This window comes from Argiope bruennichi, chromosome 9, assembly GCF_947563725.1.
Source record: "Argiope bruennichi chromosome 9, qqArgBrue1.1, whole genome shotgun sequence".
Classification (NCBI taxonomy): Eukaryota; Metazoa; Arthropoda; class Arachnida; order Araneae; family Araneidae; genus Argiope; species Argiope bruennichi.
Window position 1 is genome coordinate 104,145,202 of NC_079159.1, and position 21,344 is coordinate 104,166,545.

The 21,344-nt window shown below is 26.9% G+C and overlaps 1 protein-coding gene across 1 annotated transcript; it reads right to left on the reverse strand.

The window, feature by feature from the left end:
- Positions 1-4,598: 4,598 nt before the first annotated feature.
- LOC129984216 (fasciculation and elongation protein zeta-2-like) lies at positions 4,599-18,608 on the reverse strand. The gene is made up of 8 exons (XM_056094042.1): positions 18,235-18,608; positions 17,719-17,827; positions 17,029-17,157; positions 16,757-16,856; positions 13,563-13,807; positions 11,569-11,644; positions 10,298-10,363; positions 4,599-8,745 (listed from the first exon to the last, which is right to left on the reverse strand). Exons 1-8 carry the CDS (start codon positions 18,531-18,533, stop codon positions 8,729-8,731), a joined length of 1,041 nt encoding a protein of 346 aa, XP_055950017.1. The 5' UTR covers positions 18,534-18,608; the 3' UTR covers positions 4,599-8,728.
- Positions 18,609-21,344: the final 2,736 nt, after the last annotated feature.

Here is a 21,344-nt window from a genome sequence, read left to right on the forward strand (position 1 = left end):
TGAAATAAATTGTAAAATATAACAATATTTTTAATTCAGTGTAGTTTTTCTTCAAGAAATCTTTCTTTGAAATGTTTTTAAATGTAATTAAGTTGGAAAATCTGCAAGACTTTAATGAGTAAACAATTCATAACAGAAAAACAATTTGAGTATATTTATAAGCATTCAATTTTGACAAATCATTAATCTCTAAGGAATATATAATTTTGATCGAATTAGTGTATATTTGTTTGTTTCTTAAAAATTTACTTTCAAGGTACATAAATCATACTTTTCTATGTCTAATTGAAACTTTGAATCATCAAGAATATACTCAAATTTAAACAATAACTCTATGGAAATCGATATTTATTCATAAAAAAAGGCACCATTAGATTCAATACCTCGCTCTCTTCATGATACCAGCATTTATATTGTTTGTCAACAGATTCTAAAATCCTATGCGCTTTTGCGCATGCGTTAGGATGGGTTTAATTCGGCAATAGGAACGGGGGAGAAGGAAGGATGAAAGGAGTAGATGTTTACATTTAACAATAAAGTAAACTCGGATTACTCTCGGACTGAATTAAAATACAGGGACGACGCGATATTTACTTACACGTGAAAAAATGAACAAAAAAAAAGTATCTTATTAGATACTATTATACAGGGCAGAAATCAAGGTCAAAAAATGAGGAGAAATTCCGAAAATGCGCTCTTCCTCCCCCCCCCTCCTTAGTGTGATAGAATCGTTGAAAAGTGGTCGTCTCACGATACTAAAGTATAAACGAACTACATCAATTCAGCATTCTTTATCAAAGAAATCCTTCAAAGGTTATTTTGGTAATTATTTCATTTGTGAACCGTGCTCTTGCCTTTAAGAAAAAAGGTGTATTGATATAAGTATGTATATTTGTGAAATTACATATAAATTAAGGAGACAGGGACTAATTGTAACAATTTTTTGAAAAATATTTATATTTTTAAACGTATTCCCTATTCCATTCCCGAACATGGGGCAAGTTGTAACAATAAAAACAATAACATTCAAAATTATATTCCTTCACAATTTTTTTATTAAATTATATAAGGCATTTGATAATTACCATCACTTATCATATTGATCAACATAGAAGTCAGTCAACATCAGAACTGCAATGAATGCAAGCAAATAATTGAACCAATGAATGCCCATAATATTGAACTAATTTTTCTTCATTAGAATTGGGGGGGGGGGGCTCAGTGGCTTGTTTGTATACGTTGATTCCAGGCTGGAGTGTTCGCGGCTTGAAATCCGATTTTTCCGAAGGACCTCCATATAGGAGAATTTGTTATACTCTAAAGTCTGTCGAGCCTGAAATGGTGCAGAAGGGGAAGAGGGTGAACCCAACACAGGCGCTATCCTTGTCATCTGACCGCTGTCCAAAATTATGCGATCTATCATAAAATAGACTTAATCGCTTCAAAATGGGATGCTAATGAAATATACTATATTGTAATATATCAATGCTATATGTATCTACACAACCTAGAAGAAAACCATTCTTTTTTTTAAATTTGTATGTTAGTTTAAAATCCTCTTCTTCGCCCTTTTTTCCTTTATTCATTTGTATTTTTTTTTTTCTTTAAGACCTTTTTCTTATCCTTTCTTATTAATTATGTAATTATTTTCTTTTTCCACTCTCTCTTTATAAAATAAATGAGATAGAATTTTAATAAAAATTTTACCTTAAAAAAAAAACTTAAGAGCCTCTGTCAGAATTTCGCAAAGGTGAATCCTTAGATAGACATCCTATCTGTGAGGATGCATATTATTTAAAATAGAAAGTCTATGTAAATCAAACATAGAAGAAATCTTGCAAATTTTTATCTGTTACAAGTTGCCCAATTTCACAGTTTTTCAGGTATTATTGTTAATTTATAAAAAAAAAAATTGCGATTAGGAAAAAAATTAAAACAGCTTTTAAAATCCTAATACATAGACAAAGTAAGTGAATAAAAACATTTTTAAAAACAAATTATCTTAACTCAAAATTTACAAAACCTCCCCCCCCCCCTATTTATTAGCTAAAATGAAGTAAATGTTCACAACTTCTCACAATTCATTTTGGCTAGACACTGACATAACAGAGCCCATCATAAGAATCATATTTAATGGAAGATCTAAATAAAATTTTTAAAAACCATGGTATAACAAGCATGTTACAACTAGCCTCTGGCTCTCCTACTTGGAAAAAATGATGGTTGGGATATGGAATGTGAATAAGAATTGTATAACACAAGGCAAGTAATTTTAGAATAATTATTTCAGAATTGGGCAATATTGAGTCTTCATGAAATAGTAAAATTTCATTTCTGTTGAACAATCTAGGTTACATTAATCCCACTTTTGATGCAATGTATCAAACTGAGTCATATTTCAGTCCACTAATTTTCAAAAATGCAGGTTCAGTAGTTATATATCACATATAAATCACAATTATCTTCTTCAGATGAAGATTTTGTTTGGGACCGCATTGGTATTTAATCATTCTGCAGATTGGCATGATTGTGAATATTGCAACACTTTTCTTACTACTCTCTTTTCAAATGAAGAGTTTCAATCCAGGAAAGCAAAATGCAAAATATTGTTAGATTCTCCGATTTTGTTCATTAATCTTATAGCCCTGATTTACTGAAGTTTTTGACTTTATCAAATGCTGGAAAACTACTGAATAATGTCTAATAGATCTGTCATATCTCTTATAATTTGGGGAGGGGGATTCAACTACAGATAGCAATCTATTGTTTTTGATGGTTGGTGCTGCAAATCCAAGTGTCTCGTTTTCTTAGATTCACATCACCAGATTATAAATTTTTGAAACATCACTATCTGTTTTTATATATTTACTGTATTATCGACAAATGCCTTGTTGATACTCCTGGTTGCCTTCACTATATTGCAGGCTAATTTGAATTTACATAGATCTATGAGTGATTTACACTTATAATGTGTTAATGGGACAAATGAGCATTCTTAATTCCTTGCTTGCAAAAAAAGATAATTAACATTCAAAGATTGACACCATTTCTATCGTGTATAAATGTTTATAAAAATTATAATTCCTTCATCCAGAAATCTGATATTTCATCAACAATAACCTAATATTTAAAGAATTTTAAAACAATATATAAATAAGAATAATTTTCTTTTAAGGTAAACACACACACGCAAATGGAAAAAGTCCATTTGAATATAATATAAGATTCAATATTATAAAATGATGTTTTGACAGTGATTCATTATTTAGACAAAAATAAACAGATCTGTTAATTAAAATACTGTGTTATGAAATCAAGTGATTTTGAAGCCTCATTAGAATAGTATGAAAAATTTTATCATAATAGTAGATACGAACTTAATAACTTGCAATTGTATTTGCCTAAACACTTCACAAGAAAAATTTCAGTACACATTTTAATGTGCAAGTAATTTATTGTAGAAAGATACAGTTCCAAGCTGCAATTGAAAACTTTCAAACATTACAGTAATATAGTTTAAATACAATGGATATGTTTAAATAAAGAAAAACAGTAACCAAATATTATAACAAAGAACAAAATTAAAGCTTTTATAGATCAATTATAAATCAACTGTGATACTTTGAATATTGATTATTTAACATTTAAAACAAAGCAGTAATGACTAGAATAGAAAGAAAATTTCAGGTTAGGATTTTTCTACATATTTATCAAATTGTGAGTACAACATTTATTTTTTAAAAAAAAAGACAAGACTTATGCTTTTTATTTCTTTTTAGTACAATTAGTCATTAATAGATCAATATCGTTCTTTTAAAGAAATTATCTAAATTTTAAAAAGCCAATTTATGAATAAAAGAAAAATTACTTATAATTTTTTTAACTAAACCACTGCTTTAAAAAGACATTTCACAATTAAGATGAAAATAAATAATACAACAGGAAAAAAAATAAACATTTCATAAATTTATAAAAAAAAATCAACATGTTCAAAATGATTGATAATTGATAAACTTATCAAAGGATTAACTCCATCAAATAATCTCAAACATGTAACAAAAAGCAGAAAGCTCAAAATAATTATACTTGATAAACATGCCATTTCAAAAGACATTAAATCTTTTCATTCGAATATGAATTAAAAGAGAGGATTGAGACCTCTAAAAAATAAAAATAAAAAAAACAATATTTGGCAATAATAATAATATGAGCATTTTTTACATACATAGTAGAATTTCATAATATTTCTTGTAGAAAAGGAAAAATTACCATTAAGGAAAATTAATTAATATAAATATACTAAAGGGGGGTCAGAATAAAATAGGAACCAAATTAGAAGGAAGACATGCACTAAAAGAATGTTATCTACTTGAGATGTTATGGCAACAATAACACATTACAGATTTTACATCCTTAATTTTAGAATAAAATTCACTGTTATATGCTCAACATCCTTCATAAGAAAATAACAAACACATGTAAAATAAGCAAGATAGGATATACATAGATAATATTGCACTAAAAATATCACAATATAAAAATATTTTTAAGTAATATAAAAAAAAATAGTAGCCACAACTAGAAGAAAATCACAAATATGACCATAAATGCACCGAAGAATGCAAAAAGAGCCCTTTATATATATATACACACATATATAAAGAAACAATTAAAAACTGTGTGTAAACACATAGGAAGAAAATTGTGCTAAAGTTTTCTCACATTCAATTAAAATAAGGCATTTCTTGTCAAAAGAAAACATAATGAATATTCCACAACTTTATATTTCTTAATACTGATTGAAACAAAGTTTTAAAAATGAAAAACTGTATAAATCTTTAACAAGAGTTGATAATGTGGGAGCTGTGATTTTTTTTTTAAATTACTATTCTTCAAAAAAAAGAAGAAGAAAAATCTGAAAGTGGTTTAAGATTGACTTGAAGCACAAAAATTTCTGCTGAATATATATTGGAACCAATAACTTTTTATAACTTAATTCCAATTAGGAAGTAAAATATAATATGGAGATAATTTGGTAAAGGCTAGTTAAAATTTTAACCGCTTCAAAATATAAAATTATAATAATTTTTATAATTCAATTTTATGTTGCTGTACTTTTAAAGAGGGATTAATATGCTTAGTATAAGTGTCTGAGAATTTCACAAACTCAGACCTGGAACTCAGAATCAAGCTCATGAAAGATTCTGTTTATTCTAGATAATAAAATACATTTTATTTAAAATATGTTTCAATAAACGTTAAAGTTAAATAATATAAAAAAGAAATAAGTAAAGCATAATTTAATCCTAAACTTCACACTTAAATGCATTTCAATTCAAAAGTCCACTAACAATATGATAACTATTTAGATTCTACATCCAACAAAAACAAACTAGGAATCTTTGTACAAGAAATATAAATGATATCAAATACTATCATTTAATACACTCATGTTCCTATTTTGTTTTCATTAAAATAACAAGCATAAATTTAGAAAATTCAATCAGCATAATATCAAAAGAATTGCACATTAAATACATCACAAATACACAAAGCAACTTGAAAAGCCATGTTATAATGACAGCTGCAAACTAAAAGCATAACCAGCATAGAAATTTTAAATATTTACACATTTCATGAGTGGCAAGCCATTTTTTTCCATTAATCAGAATAAAAATACTAACTCACTAATTAAAGAATTTTAACAAATTTCAAACTTTTAATATTATTCAGATTAAAACATTTCAAATTCATTGCTTTCTTTACAATAGCTAATTTAAAGTTAAAATGTAAACTTTTATATTTTTAATTTACACAACATTTCATCTTATCCATATAAGTAAAATTGTCAATTATGCACAAAAAGTATGACTTCATCATTACAATATCAAGTACTTTATAACAATTCAAAGCACAGGCCATATCCTCACATACAGCAATTCACATTTAAAGAGTTGCAGAAGAAGTGTCAAGCTTTTAAAAAGTACATCCATCTATAACATTCGGATAGAGATAGCATCATCTAAATAATATTGTACTCAGGGTTTAAAATCAGAATTTTAAACTCAAGGCAGCCATTTAACAACAGGCTTCTTCAAAATTTGTTATTCTGCATTTCAAAAAACAATTAACAGAGCAACACACAAAAATGTCTATATTCTAATTGTTCTACACATATATTCACAGAAATACTGCAGTAGTAAAAGAGAAAATATCATACAATAAAATATTCAGTGATACAGATAAACAGGGATATTAATTTTGATATGCCTATAAAAAGATTTAATCTAATGATGTCATCAGATCCCTGAAGGATTTACGAGACCATTAGGTTATCAAGTAACATCAAAATTTGTTACAGATAGGATTACATGATAGGATTTTTTTTTATAATGTAACATCAGGATTAATCCTTGTGTTTCATAAATTTTCATTCATTCAAAATAATAAAACTTTTTTGTTATGGTTATTTCCAGAATTTTAAAAGTACAATATTTAAACCAGGGTTTCTTAAGCTTTCTCCAAATGTTAACATCTTTAAAATGTTCTGATATATTAATGCAGATATATTAAATAGAAAAATAAATTGCACATCATCCATTAATTATTGAAACACAAAATAAATAGCAACCCTAGCAATAATTGCAACCAACTCCAGCCACCTTCAATATATGTTTCAAATTGAGATGTGTTTTTTTTTAATTATTTTTGTTTATCAATATTATTGAATTAAAAACACAACCTTTAAGAGCTTCTAAGACATTTATAATCTATGTACTAAGATGAAATCAAGATTCATAGTTTAACAAGCGATAGTTTAGACCCTAAATATTATAATGGCAAATCATTTCATAGTTCTCAAAATGAGAACATTACTAATCTGGGGGGAAAAAATCGAACAGCTTAGCAGACAACAAACATTTGTTGCATTAGTCAATCAGGACAAATATCATTCAAAATCCTGTGCTTTGAAAGAAAAAAATAACCAATAAGGCATCTTATGAGAAATGAATTTTTCCCCAGCAAACATGAGTGGTCATATGGAAAAATTATGTGATGAAAAATGTGACTGGTGAGTAATTTGTCTGAAGAGGAGGCACTAAAGTGATCAAGATTTAACCACCACACCAAAATATTAGGTACAGCCAATCTATTATTCAACATCCAAGTCACCAGCTGGACATATGATGGAGGCACTACAGAAAAATCTCAAGGTAATAAATAGAAATTTATTACTTACAATATTCAATGATAAAACCTTTTTAAGAACCCAAATGAAAGATAAAAATATTATAAAAAATTATGCCAATAATGTAATTGATAAAAATTATTTATTTTAACAAGCATTAATTTTGTATCTTCTTATTTTATAATGCATATCTATACTAAAGTTGTACATCAATAAATTTCTGTAAATATAAAAGAAAGGGAGAATCCAATTCTATTTTTTCACAATCTTTTATACTATTTGTTTTAAAAATTATTCATTACTTAGAGAAAACAGTATTAATACATTTTCTTGGAGAAAAGGAATTCATCATTGTCTCTGTTAATAAGATTTTAAAAACAGTGCATGAAAAATGAACCCATAGTATTGTGACTTTATGATACTGATATGATGTAAATCCTATTGAAACAACTGAAATTGGTAGTAAAATACTAAATAACAATTGAAAATTCCAATGAACCACTGAAAATGTCAATAACTGGAGTATTCATTTCATGAAATAAAATATCAGCTTAGAGCAAAAATTCATTAGAGAACATTTGTAGTTAGCTTTCGTATAAAATTCATATACAAACTAAGAAATTTAGCTGTAACTCTCAATTCTGTGAAAAAAAAAAAATGTTCATTCAAATTAGCTTATATATAAATAAACAACTACTTTAAAGTTATTTTACATTTTGTCTGTTTATGAATTTTTTCTGCTCTAAGCTTTCATATCCTACATCCTTTAAGCTTTTTGTGCGTGAACTCATTTATCTTATGTCAAAACACCTAAAAAAACATGCATGTATTGCTTTGAATGTCTATTTTTAGCAAACTTCAAGGTGTAATACAATTAACACCTACTGCTTAACAAATAACCACTGAAATAAGAAAAAAAAATGCATTCTAACAATACAACATTAAAAAATTAATAATTTTGAACAGAAATATCTCAAAGCAATACAGATTTTGAAATTCAACAGAGTCTTCGATTGAATCACAAAATTCTGAATGAATTACAGAATTCTTTTGTGTAAAAAGCATTATGACTCAGATTAAATTTTTAGTTCCTATAAATGCTACTTTCAAATATTAAGAATATTAACATCATTAATAAGTATTTTTATTTTAAACTAAGATTTTTTTAACTATGATTAGTGGGAAAATTTAAATGTTGTGAAAAGTTTAGTTTAAAAAAATCATACATTATTAATCATATTTAGGTTCAAAAATATATTTTAGAAGTTGTTAAATTATGAAAATTCAATGAATGCATGACAAAGACAATTAAATAGCATCATTGTTCAGAAAATATTTATAAGAAATAATTTCAAACCCTGAGTTCTAAGCATAAAAAGCACAACTATAAAAACCTAAACATAACAAAACAATCAACTATCTCATTCTACAAACATGAACTTAATAACAACATTAAATAGCATTCAAAAGTAAAAATCCTAAAGCATAGTATCCTTCAAAACAAAAACAATCCATCAGTTGATTTTCCTCAGAAAAGAATCAGGTGGGGCAGAACACTAAAAAAAATGTCAATTTAAAAAAATAGATATTAGTATAATTTATTAAACTTAAAAAAAAAGATATGGTATAATAAAAAAGTTCATATAATATAAAAATATAATGTAAATAATTTAGATGTGCTACAAAGAAATAATCTATTTAAAAAATTCATAATTGAAAATACAAATTACAAATCCAAGCCGAAGAATTATAATACGAGTATCTTAAGTTATTTTTATCATAATATTTTCTACAAAGTGAAATTTCTAAATGAAATATTAAATATTTATATTATATGAATTGTTTAGTAAAAATAAATATAAGTACAAAAATTACTTTCTGCCAAACAATTGCTCATAATTTAATTATAAAACTAATTATATATTTTAAATAAAGAAATAAAACAAATTTCAATGTTTTCGAATTAAACACACATAAATTATGAAAATTAACTTCAATCAGAATTGGATATTTTTATGCTTTCTAATCAAAGCTTACAAAACATCATTTATTTTCAATTAACAAAAGTATACCGATAAAACTAAATTGCAATAAAATAAAAAGATAAAAATTTGCATTAATAAAAACAACTAAAGTTTAGGTCAATTGTTTTCATTTTAACTTTTAGATTAATTACCAATTCTTTATTATTTTCACAATGAAAATGAGTTATAGACTTTAAGGCTGTGATATACACAATAACAAGCAGCTCCATCCTTGGTCCTTACATTTTTCAAGAGATTGCTAGTCAAAATATATAAACGAGTACAGTAATGAGTGCTCATTATGAATCAACATTGATCCATTGTGTTGTTCCCAATTTGCAATACCAAAATATTCTAATACTATGTGCTACCTTTCAAAATACTGCATGTAGTCGTTTATCAAATGTATGCCAAAATAAAATTTTTTGACAGAATTCTCATCTCAGTTCATGTTTCTGTGACTGTCAAGATCACCCAATTTTATCTCAATTGATATCTAAATGAGGGGGACATCTAAGACCCACAATATATTCAAATTTACAAACCATACTCAATCGGAAAGATGCCATTCAATGCGAGATTGAATAGTTTAATTTTTTCATGGCATCGATTGATATATTATGCACTATCTTCCATGTGAAAAATATTATCATGAGAGAGGATGTATACATAGAAATTTCTGGAAGCTAAAATCTGCTAAAATATTACTATTACAATACTGCTTGTCAATCTTTCATTGGTTGTTTTCACTTTCTCTTTTTGTCAAGTCTCCTTTTTTTTTTTTTTTTTTTTTTTTGTCTTAAAGATCACGTTTCCATGAGAAGAAAACGTAAGTGTTACCATTTGATGATTTTATGGTTGTACATATTTAAACATAAGTGTGAGAGTTGAATTATAGTTTTTCTCATAATATTATAGATAGTTACATAGAGTTTTTCTTGAGCACACACCATATAATAGCTGGATTCAAGCATGCATGGTCTTTTGAATGGTATGCAAAACTTCAGGTTATATATTGATAAAGTTTGTTTTTTATCATACTACATAAGAAACAGCAAAATTTATTTAACACTGGTTTTCTTACCTTTCAATATATAATCAGTCAATAAAGTGGGCACCGTTGGACTGTCCTCGTTAATTGCTTGCAAAACTATCAAATATAAAGATACGCTCAATAAGAAATTTAAAGAAATACTAATGCAAAAATATTTGCTCAGTGTTAGAACTCCTCATGTGATGCAATATATTAAGTGAATAAATAATTTTCACAAAACTATTTCCCTCAATCAAATCTGAAAAAGGTCATTGCACTTTTTAATATAGAACAATTTTTGATATTAAAATTCAAATGAAATAATTGATTGTCTGAAATTAGAAACAAGATGACTGACTCCAGATAATTATTCTGAATAATAATACAATAATATTTAGTATCCTTTTTAGAATACATGTCAGTATAATCAAATACAACAGCATTATGCATCAGAGACAATTATGTGTAAAAGATAATTCATTCATTACACTCTCTAGCACCAAATTTGTATCATTATAAACACTCTACTAAATAATCAAGCATAATACTCACATTTAAAAATAATTTTTCTCGTAATTTCAATAATCAATATAAAAAAAATTAATTCAATTGCCTCCCCCAAAATTAACTATACTCAAAATAATAAACAGTAATAAATAATGTATTGTTTTGTTAGAATAATAGCTTTACTTTTAAAAAAACTATATGATTACCAACAAATACTAGATATATGGAATTAGTTTTCATTTTATCCATGTTAATTTTATTGCTATGTTATTTAAAATATTCTACTGAGAAATATATGAAAAAAATGCACATTTTCAAGAAATTATGTAAAAATTTATAATTCAAAATTTCTTTCATGTTCCATTTAGAAAATTTTTTTTTAAAAAAATGAATTATTTTTTTTTAGCTCAAACAAGAAAACAGCCGCAAAGTTAATCATCACACCATAACAGACAACTCTCTTTTGATAATTCAATTATGTTATTTCTCAGCGATTTTTTTCCATTTTGTACTTTTTCTCTTCTCAGTGAATGACTGGCATCACAGATCAGGAGCCTGTTCGTCAGCGTCCAGGGGATATTTCCAAACTTTCCCCCGTGTGATAATAATAATGCATGAGAGTTGGAATAACAAAATATTTATATGCTAACATCAGAAACTCATGACAATAATATAAAAAATTGCAAAATATAAAATTAACTTTTTGCTGAAGAAAGATATATATTATTTGCAAAACCATTTTTAATAATTTATTTGCAGTTAGAGTTTCCCTACAGGAAATACAATCAATAATTAACCTTTAATTACATACTTACTTTTGATCAGAATTTGTAGAGTTGAGTTAGATGGAGATCCCTGCTTAGGATCATAGGGAATAACAGTGCTAAGATACTGCAAATAATAAATTTTTAAAATTTATACAGCTGAACAATTTTAAACAAATAAAAAATTTTCTCATTTAGCATTCCTAATAATTTTTAAAAGGATTGTTGACTTAACACAACTCATTCAATTAAATTAAATTTTAAGAGAATCACAAAAGAAGCAAATAAATGCCACAATATTAACCACTTTTACTAGATTATATAGCTGATGTTTAAAATTAATTTTCAGCAAAATAATAAAATTAATATTTATAATTGCAGTTTAATTGAATCAATTTTTGTTTTAAATTTAGAAAGTTTATTACAATAACTGAATGATGAACAAAAATGGAATACATTTTCTTTGTAATAAGTTCTGTAGTAAGGCAGTCTAAAGTTTTCTCTAAAATAATATCATTATGTGATTCTCTTTGTGTTAGCACTGGAGAATTGACACTAACATACTTTGGAATGCAAGAATGTGCAAGAAAATATTGTTTTAAAATGTTAATAAATTTAATGCATTTTTATAACTTCTGAAAATAATATAGTAATAACAATTTTTAATAAATATTATGTACTATATTTATAGTAAAAATTATATTATGTAATAATATATGTAGTAATAAATATGATTTTTATACCATCTGTAAATTCAGTTTTTTTTTTATATACCAATTTAGTAACTGCAGAATTCTATTTCTCTAGTTCAATAAAAGGTTGAAGTCTAGTGTGCACCCGAGTTTTTCGCCAATATGATAACCCAATGGAACAATCTTATAGCAACCTAATCCTGTTTTGTTTACAACTTTTTACAGTGGTTGAAATCACACATGAACTACAGCTATTTTATGAAAAATGTTAAATTAGAAATAATTAAAAATATCAATTAAAGATTTTAATTTGGTTTTGTGAATACGAACAGAAAATATTTATTCTTTTGCAATACTTAACTGTTGGTATGTGTTTTAGAAATTGTCTGAATTATTAATTTAAGAAATCATCTGCAATGGAATTCCTTGCCCCTTTCGTAATTCTTTTTCTGATCTGATGGTTTCCTTGATAATTTGTTATGTCGCTAATTGTTCAAGAATGGATGTGTGGTGAAGGTGATGGCAAGAAATATTTTGAACCTGCAGAATGGATGAAGGGTGAATGGAATATATATATATTTTATACAAGTTGATGAAGTAAGGAAAAGGATGCTTGTTTGAAATTTTGTATGGAAATGGCTTGATTGCTCCTTTCTTCGTTCTTTGTTTTCTTTTGATTATGTATTGTTCCTGTTATCCACACAATCTTATGTTCAGTGAGCTAGTGAAACTACTAGGATCCTTGCTCCTAGCGAAGCCATAAGATGTTTTTTTCTAAGTAAAAAAATTCTGTCCAGTGGCAAATGCTTCAAATGCCAAAAGCATTGCATGCTCTAAGTTTTATTCTCTACACGACAAGCCGATGCAGCCGGTTTGAAAAAACTTCTTTATTTCAAAATTGTTAAGAGACGCAGCATTGCAAAGATTAAAAAAAATCTCAGATAAAACAATACTTATCAGTAAAGATCATAATTTTAATGCAGAAAGTGGTAACCATAACTGTTTTACAGAAGTGTTTGTTTATATTGTCCGACATCTCTATTGGCGACTTGGCATCCTTGGAGTAAGAGGCAAACTAAACTAAACTTTTACAGAAATGGTTTTGCATAGAATTAATCAATAAACAGCAAAAGTAATTTATAGATTTAATTTTATTTTTTTAATTCAAGCCAAAGTTAAATAAAATTTTATATTAATAAGGTCTAAATAAATAGAGCCTTAATGTGCATAATAAACAAATAAATCATAGAAAAAAAAAGCACTCATATTTCTACTGGTAAAATTTTATAACTTAATGTGATTTCAAACGCTTATTATAAGTTTACAGTATTTTGTATAGTAAAACAGACTTACCTTTGGCTCAGTACCATTAATTGATCCATTTCTCATATTTTTTTTCTTGTCAATACAATTATATTGACGTCGTTTGTTCTGGATGCTTAAAACCAAGGATATAAATGTATTTTTTAACTCTTTCTCATAGTCCAATTCATCACGCAAGGCTAATTCATTGATAAGTGTTTCTGAATGATCTTGAATTAAATTTTCCATATCAGTCAATAAATCATGAAGTTGGGCTAAAGTCAACCTTTTCACTTCTGAAAATAAGTTAAAAATAAAAAGTTAATAATAATTTTAATAACTTCTGAATTAAAAATAATAAAGTTTAACAAAACGTTAAACATAGAACTGAGGACATTTTAAATTTGATAATAAGAAAAATGAATTATCAGTTTTTGATCAACATAGTATTTCAGATAGTAAATGTATTTCAAATTGTAACTGAATATAATAAATATAATTACAGTAATAAGGCTTTTGAAATAATCTTAATAAACATATTTTTTATTTCCCTCCACAAAAAATTGATTTAGAGTAAAGAATGTGTATTAGGGTAGAGGGAAAATGGCCTTAATTTTTTATTTTATTTATTTAGATTTTAGTTTGGTAATAGTGCAGAAAAGCTGCCTTTTAGGTTCAAAAACAATTTTTAAAAATTTGGTTGAAATATTACATTATCTTGAAGTGCCACAAAGAGCTTGAAATTTGTTAAAAAATTGAAATTTTTAAAATGTGCCTTTAAAAATTTTTCTTAAATTTTAGTTTTGTAATAGTGGGTAAAAGTTATCTTTTAGGTTCAAAAAAAATATAAAAGAAAACTTGATTCCAATACAACAATATTTCAAAATGTTGCAAAAAACTCAAAGTTTGTAAAAAAAATTGAAAAAATTATAAATTTCGATAAAATATTTTAATGAATTTTTCATGGATAAGATGTTACAAAAGATAGTTTTAAATATATATATAAGCACTACAACTCGAAAAATTCTTAATTACAAAATATAATAAAAATATATTGAATATTAAATTTTGTTTCTTACTTTTGTATCCTTAATGATTACAAATGCTACAGTTCAAAATCTTTTCTTAAACTTTCATTGCTACATTAAACTGTTTTTTTTTTAATTAAATTTTGGTATATTCACACTGAGTCAATTTTTGCTCTTACATATCTTTCTCTATCCACAGACATTTTGTGCCAATTCGGCCACCAGTTTCACAGCTCTGCCCACTGCTTCTTGCATGAGACAAGGAAGCCAAGGAAAGTCAATAACCGAGTCCCCTATACTATTTAGTTCAGTTTCAGATGTTTCTGTATAAAGTCTTTCAGAGAGTCACTGGAAACATGTTTTAACAAGAAAGGTCCAGTTACGTAATTTTCAAGTCGTGAGATCATGTCGAGGTAATCCTTTGCATTGAAGTTTATCTTTGGAATATTACACTTTCTGATTCTGTCTTTTCTTCCTGTTCTTGCTTTTAAACATATCACAAATTAAGTTCTCTTTGAATTTTACGTTCATCATTTAGCATGGACAAAAGAATATTCTCTGAAGTAGCAAAGTACCCATTTCTTTGAATAATCTGGTCTATAACATTCTTGAGATAGTCAGAGAGATAGTATGAATATGGGATAAGGTTAAACAGATGTTTGGAACCATAAGTACATGAAGGTTTTAACTTAATATTATACCACACAGGCACCTGGTAGTTTTATCTCTTCTCGTCTATTTGATGGATCTAATTGGTTTGCCCCTTTTTTATAAAGAACACTGTTGTTCTTCAACGTTGCCACAGTCGCCAGTAATCTTTTCTGATACACATATATTTTTTGTCCCTTCTTGAGTAAACCTAATTATTCTCTGTAGTTCTTTACTCTTTCTTTCTCAAAGCGCTTATGGTAGCTATATCAATATTACCTATAACCATTTACCTATTAGATATTAGAGTGTTGATCATTTAGAAACTTTAGTTCCATATTTTTTTTTTCTTTTATGCATGTCAGCAATATCAAATAAACATTTACCTTCTTCTCTAAATTTTGCGAGGTTGGAATCAAACTCATCCGAACATTTCCTGCTTTTAGATTTTAATAAATTCCTGTATTTAGCATGATAAGCTTTTGTGAAATTCTTTTGCTAGAAGCAACGGGAATTAAGCTCATGATCCTATTTGTTCTATTATGGGAACTATTCATAACAGAATCGTAAGTAGAGAGTTCAACTTCAAGGAAATCACTAAATTTCTGAAAAATATAATGTTCTCAATGACATTTGTCTTGTTCTTCACTAATTTAGACTGAGCTATTTTTACTCACCGCAAAGCACACAAGTGCACTAACTAACAAAACAGTTAAACAATAGACAGAGCTGAGATGCAAACTCAACTGAACTTGGCAAGCTACTGATATGAAACCAGGCCTGTCCTTGTCACCTGACGCAGACAAATCTTCGCTTACCTCAATAACAACTGCTCCGGCGCTGACTGATTGTCATGCCAGAACAATAGTAAAACTGTTTTTATATTTCCATTCATATGAAAACAGCTATTTAAGGTTTTTTTTATTTCATAATCAAAGCACGCAAAAATCCTTAAAAAGTTGCAAAATTTGTGTTTTTATATGAAACTTTAATGTCCTTGCGGAACTTCAAGATGGTTCCAACATTTTTCATATTTATGCCAAGCCACCTTTGGCGACCAACCGGTTCGCCAATATTAATGCATGTTAAAATTTTAATAATTAAATATTTTATGTAATTTCTACTTTAATAACTTCATCAAAATATTTTAAAACTTCAAATTTAAATAATCATATAATTCTCTCATTATATTATAAAGGCCTTCAATCGTAATGTATGTGAATCTCTCTAATTTTCTGTTAGCTCCCATAGAATTTATGCTTTAAATTAAAATGGAAATGATTAATCAGCAATTATAAGAATATTTTTTACAATACGATTACTGAAAACAGAGTCACTGAGCATTTAAACCTTATGGACACTAAAAAATAAATTTCTTAATTTATGTAATATCTCAAGAATTTGTCAATAAAATCTTCTCAGATTCATCATGAGCAGATTGATTAATTAGCAATGTTTAATTTTAAATGCATTTAATTAATTTTTATTAAATTCATACATCATAAAATTTAATTTTAGGATAAATTCTGTATTAATAAATATAATATATAAGAATAAATTTTTACACACCATCTTTGTACATTCCAATATAAGCTGCAACTTTACTCTTTAAATCATCAGGAGATTTATCAGGAGTTTCACAAGTGTTTAATGATGGTGATCGTTGTTGCTAAAAAATAAAAATATTTTTGTAAAATATAAAAAAGTTTATAATTACACCTTAAAAAAATAAATGCAATCAATCACCGAAAAACATTTTTGCGATAAAACTATTTGAGCATAATAGCATTTTAAAAGAAAAATTACAAAATAATTCTATTATTTAAAAAGAAAATAATTACTTGGATCATTTCTTCAATTTCTTCTAACACTTGCTCAGCCGTGAAAAGAGGCTCTTGCTGAAGATTTTTGATTAAAAATGACCGAACATCTATTTCATTGGGAGATTCATCTTTTTTAGAATCACAGTCCTATAAAAATTCATTCAATTCATATTTGTCCTTTATGTACCTTATGCATATGCATCTTTTAAACTGCTTCCAAAAAATCTGACACTGCAAACAGTTAAAGCGACTAGAAAACAATTCCAAAATATATATCTAAAGACACAGCAATGTAAACTGCACATGAGAGAAAAAAATTCAATAACATGTTTTTAGTTTTCTAATCAATCTTTATCAAACTACATGAATCAAAGAGTTTATATATATATATATATATATATATATATATATATATATATATATATATATATATATAATGACTCAAATCAATGAACAGACAAATGATACCCATTTACAAAACTATGCCCAATTATTCTCTGATTGGTACATTTTATGTAAAATTCTGAAGAAACAAACACACAAAAAAAGTTATTCTTACATGTGAATTACAAAGGATACTATTCAATAAGAAAGATGTTTTTATCTCAAAGTGTAAAGAGTAATAAAATAACATGGAAAACAATGAACTATTTATATTATATTAATATAAGTACACACATATATATATATATGCTCATAAATACATACTGCATTCTGGTTCAGATTAATAATTGAATTCTGCAGTCCTTTTGCACATGACTTGGTCCAATCAATTGGTAAAATGCTTCCAAAATTCCCTGTTAAAGTCCACCAAATCCTAAGAAAATTGACAGACATGCATCACAACATCCGTGGAAAACAACTTGAACAAAACAAGAAAAAATAAATGATGCATGCATGCACATATATATGTCAAATCTTCTTAAAAATTTAAATATTCATATCATTTTCAAATAAGTCAACGAAAAAAAAATAACTGGGCTTCTCGAAACTTTAAGGAGTTTGAAACCATTTAAATTCCATGCCAATATAAGATATCGAATTTTAAACATTCATCTAATGTTGCAAATTTTAGATATAAAAATGTTATAATCAAATATAGAAATAACATCCGGAAAAATTTCTTTAAATAAAACTTTTTGGTAAAATTTTGATACAATATTACGAACATTTTAAGACCACAACATAAAAATAAAATTTTATATTAATTTTTTCAGAACTCACTGGCATTCATTCATTATCTCTTCTTGGTTTCGAACTTGAACTGGTGCTAGCTTTTCGACATTTTCTTCATAATTATAAAAGCATTTAGTTATTTTATCATCGAAAGTGTTCACTAGATCTTCCAGCGATGTTGAAAATGCATCGCTGAAACTACTGTCAACGAAAGAATTTTCATTTGTTTCTGGGCTGGAAAACGAGTCTTTATTTGAATTTTCAAAATCTTCGGAGCACTGATAATCATTGAATTCAGCCCAGTCCTCTATTCTTGCAAGAGGTGCTTGAATTTTTAATTCCGACATCCTATTTAGTACAATTTTAAGTCATTTTTAACTTATAAACATCATTCCGAAACCGTAAACAACTCTCGCCGCACCCACCACTGGAACAGAAATGCGCATGCCTCCATTGCACAGTTAAAGTTAAGCTCCTCGGTTTCTAATAATGCTTTTAAGTTTCGGTTTGAAATTTCTGATGTAAATCATACAAGATGTTCTAGTACAAATTAATTAGATATTTAAACTTCTAAACAAAATTTTTAAAGAACTTTCTATTTTAAATGGATCCATAAACTAATTATAATAGTAATTCAGCTATTTTTGAAAGCTAAATGATTCATGAGGATATACCTAGACTGTATTTTCCAGGTTTCAAACTTCAAAAAGAGACCCCGGAAAAGAACTATCGTACCATAACTATCGTGAATTTTCATAGCAATAATGCAATCTAGTGCTGTAAATTAGCAAATAATTCTGCAAAAATTCCCACGATTTTTAAATTTGTGTCATTAAAAACAATTTTTATATATATTTTAACATTATGCAAAATATTTATGCAGTAATATTTTGGGAAGTTATGGTAGAAAAATGTCGCTTAATTTTTAATTAAAAAAAATTCTTATAACATTTTTTTAAAAATCGATCTGAGGCTCATACGCACACAAACACATCTTTATTATTAGTAGAGATTTATTCGATGATGGATAGTGCTACTCGTCGATGATGAACAATGTTGATAAATCTTTCGTAATAAATCCAACATACTTGTTCATGCGAGGAATACTCATCAGTTAAAACCAAATCATAAGTCTTTTTAATTGCCCTTGAACCTTGCCGATTGTGACTGCATACAGAAATAAAGTGAAAATTGCAATTGTGGAAATAAAATGGCCAGTTAGTCGAGATGAAATAGAATTAGGGCATGCTCACCATCAGATGGTGCAATTAAAGTTTTTACTCCGACGAGAGGAGCGTGTAATATTTTTACTATCTGTAGTCATTGCATAGTTTCGGTGGCTTTAAACTGCATATGAACATAATTGGGCAACAAACCTTCAGCATTAATCTGTATAAAGGAATACCACTGACATTTAGTGAGTCCAAAAATTCCTTGGATATCTCCTGGCTTCATAGTCATAGTAGCATTTGTCGGATGAATAGTATATGTTCTTGCGGTAATTGGCACTTTTGTGTATGTGTGTGTGTGTGTGCAGTGAAATCAATTTCCACAACATTTCCATATAGGATTTAATAACGCATATTGTTCGAACCATTTGAAATTGATTCATAAAATTATTTAGACCATGGAAATCTTTCAAAATTCGACCGAAAGGATGGTTTTTTCCATTTACTAATGGTGATTTTACTTTATCAATTTTAAGTAAATACTGGAGAAACTTTCGGTAGTTTTTGCATTTATATTAAATTTACATATCAGTAGATAAATTCAGAATTTTTCTTGTTACCAAAGATATATTTAAACAGGCCTTAATTTCATAGGCCATTTATGGCTTTTGAAATTATTAGAAGAGTTTATAGTAAATCTATAGCAAGGGCGATAATCAGATATCTCATAGTATTTTTTTAAAAGAAAATTTTCAGGAGGGGTATGTTCATTGATTTCAGTCCATGATTTTGTATTCTGGAAATTTCATTCCAAAAAGTAAATGAACAGTATGCAGAACTTTAGCTTTTACATTCCTTTTCTTTTTTACTGTGAAAACAGTCAAAAAAGGTTTCTCTCAGTTTCTTTTAGTTTCACGAAGTTAAAAATAACAATATATCTATTTGTATGCAGAAGATGAGAATAAAAGACTTAAATCAAATAAATGACTGATTTATTGTTATTAATTGGCAATACCAAATACATACTTCAGAATTATATTTTTTAAGCTATGTTTTATTTATTTTATATTGCCAGTATTACTTTTATCAATAAAAACCAGATAAATTTCTAAATTTAAAATAATTTTAATGGAAAAATATCAAATATGTTTAATTTAGTTATATAAACATCATGTATTGTAGTAATACATGAGCCACCTGAAATAGTAACCTTCTCTCCAAACTTCCATGCATTACCAGAAGGATGATATTTGATTTTTGATATGTTATATTTAATGTGATCAAGACATATGCAAGATGCATTTTCAGGAGAGCTAGATTTTGAACTTGGAATTCTCAGATCTCAGACCACTATTGAGTTACAGAGATTATGCACAAACAATCAAAACTCCAGAAGAGGTAATTATTTTCTTTGGAATTAATAAGGTGAATATATTCTAAAGTAATATTTGAATTAAGAGGCGAATTTAACTTTTCTAGTCACATGTATAATTTAAAAAGCATTTGTTATTGTTAAAAAATAAAATAGAATATACACATTTTTTTCTCCCAAAATTCTTCCTATTTCCTAAATAAAGAACTATATCATCTAAAACCTTAAATTGATTTTTAATTAAATGAGCGAAGAATGAAATTCATATACATTTTTAAAAAATACAGTATATCTAAATAGCTTCAAAATGAAAAAATTTGCACATAGTGAACATATGAACAATTTTAAGAAAATATGATTTTTAAGATGTAAATAATAATAAAATACCATTTCATAGCAATTAAAATGACCTTCACAATTGGGTTCTCTAATTAATCTGAACACTGGGTCAATAAGCCTTTTGGTTAGATGTACCTTAGAAAAATAGGAAGTCAATGTTTTAAGTTCTTTTCACAACAACTAATCTTAAAACAAAAAATTATGCAGAGTAAGTCAAAATGAGTGCCTCAATTTCATAAGTATGCAAAATGTAATAAATAATATATATAAGCAATATA

What these genes read in the sequence shown, in the direction of transcription:
- LOC129984216 (XM_056094042.1), bottom strand. Translation starts at nt 18,533, where the DNA reads ATGTCGGAATTAAAAATTCAAGCACCTCTTGCAAGAATAGAGGACTGG. An exon ending in GAGATAATGAATGAATGCCA is followed by an intron (nt 17,828 to 18,234) that starts GTGAGTTCTGAA and finishes CAATTTTCTTAG; the next exon opens with GATTTGGTGGACTTTAACAG. An exon ending in AAATTGAAGAAATGATCCAA is followed by an intron (nt 16,857 to 17,028) that starts GTAATTATTTTC and finishes TTTATTTTTTAG; the next exon opens with CAACAACGATCACCATCATT.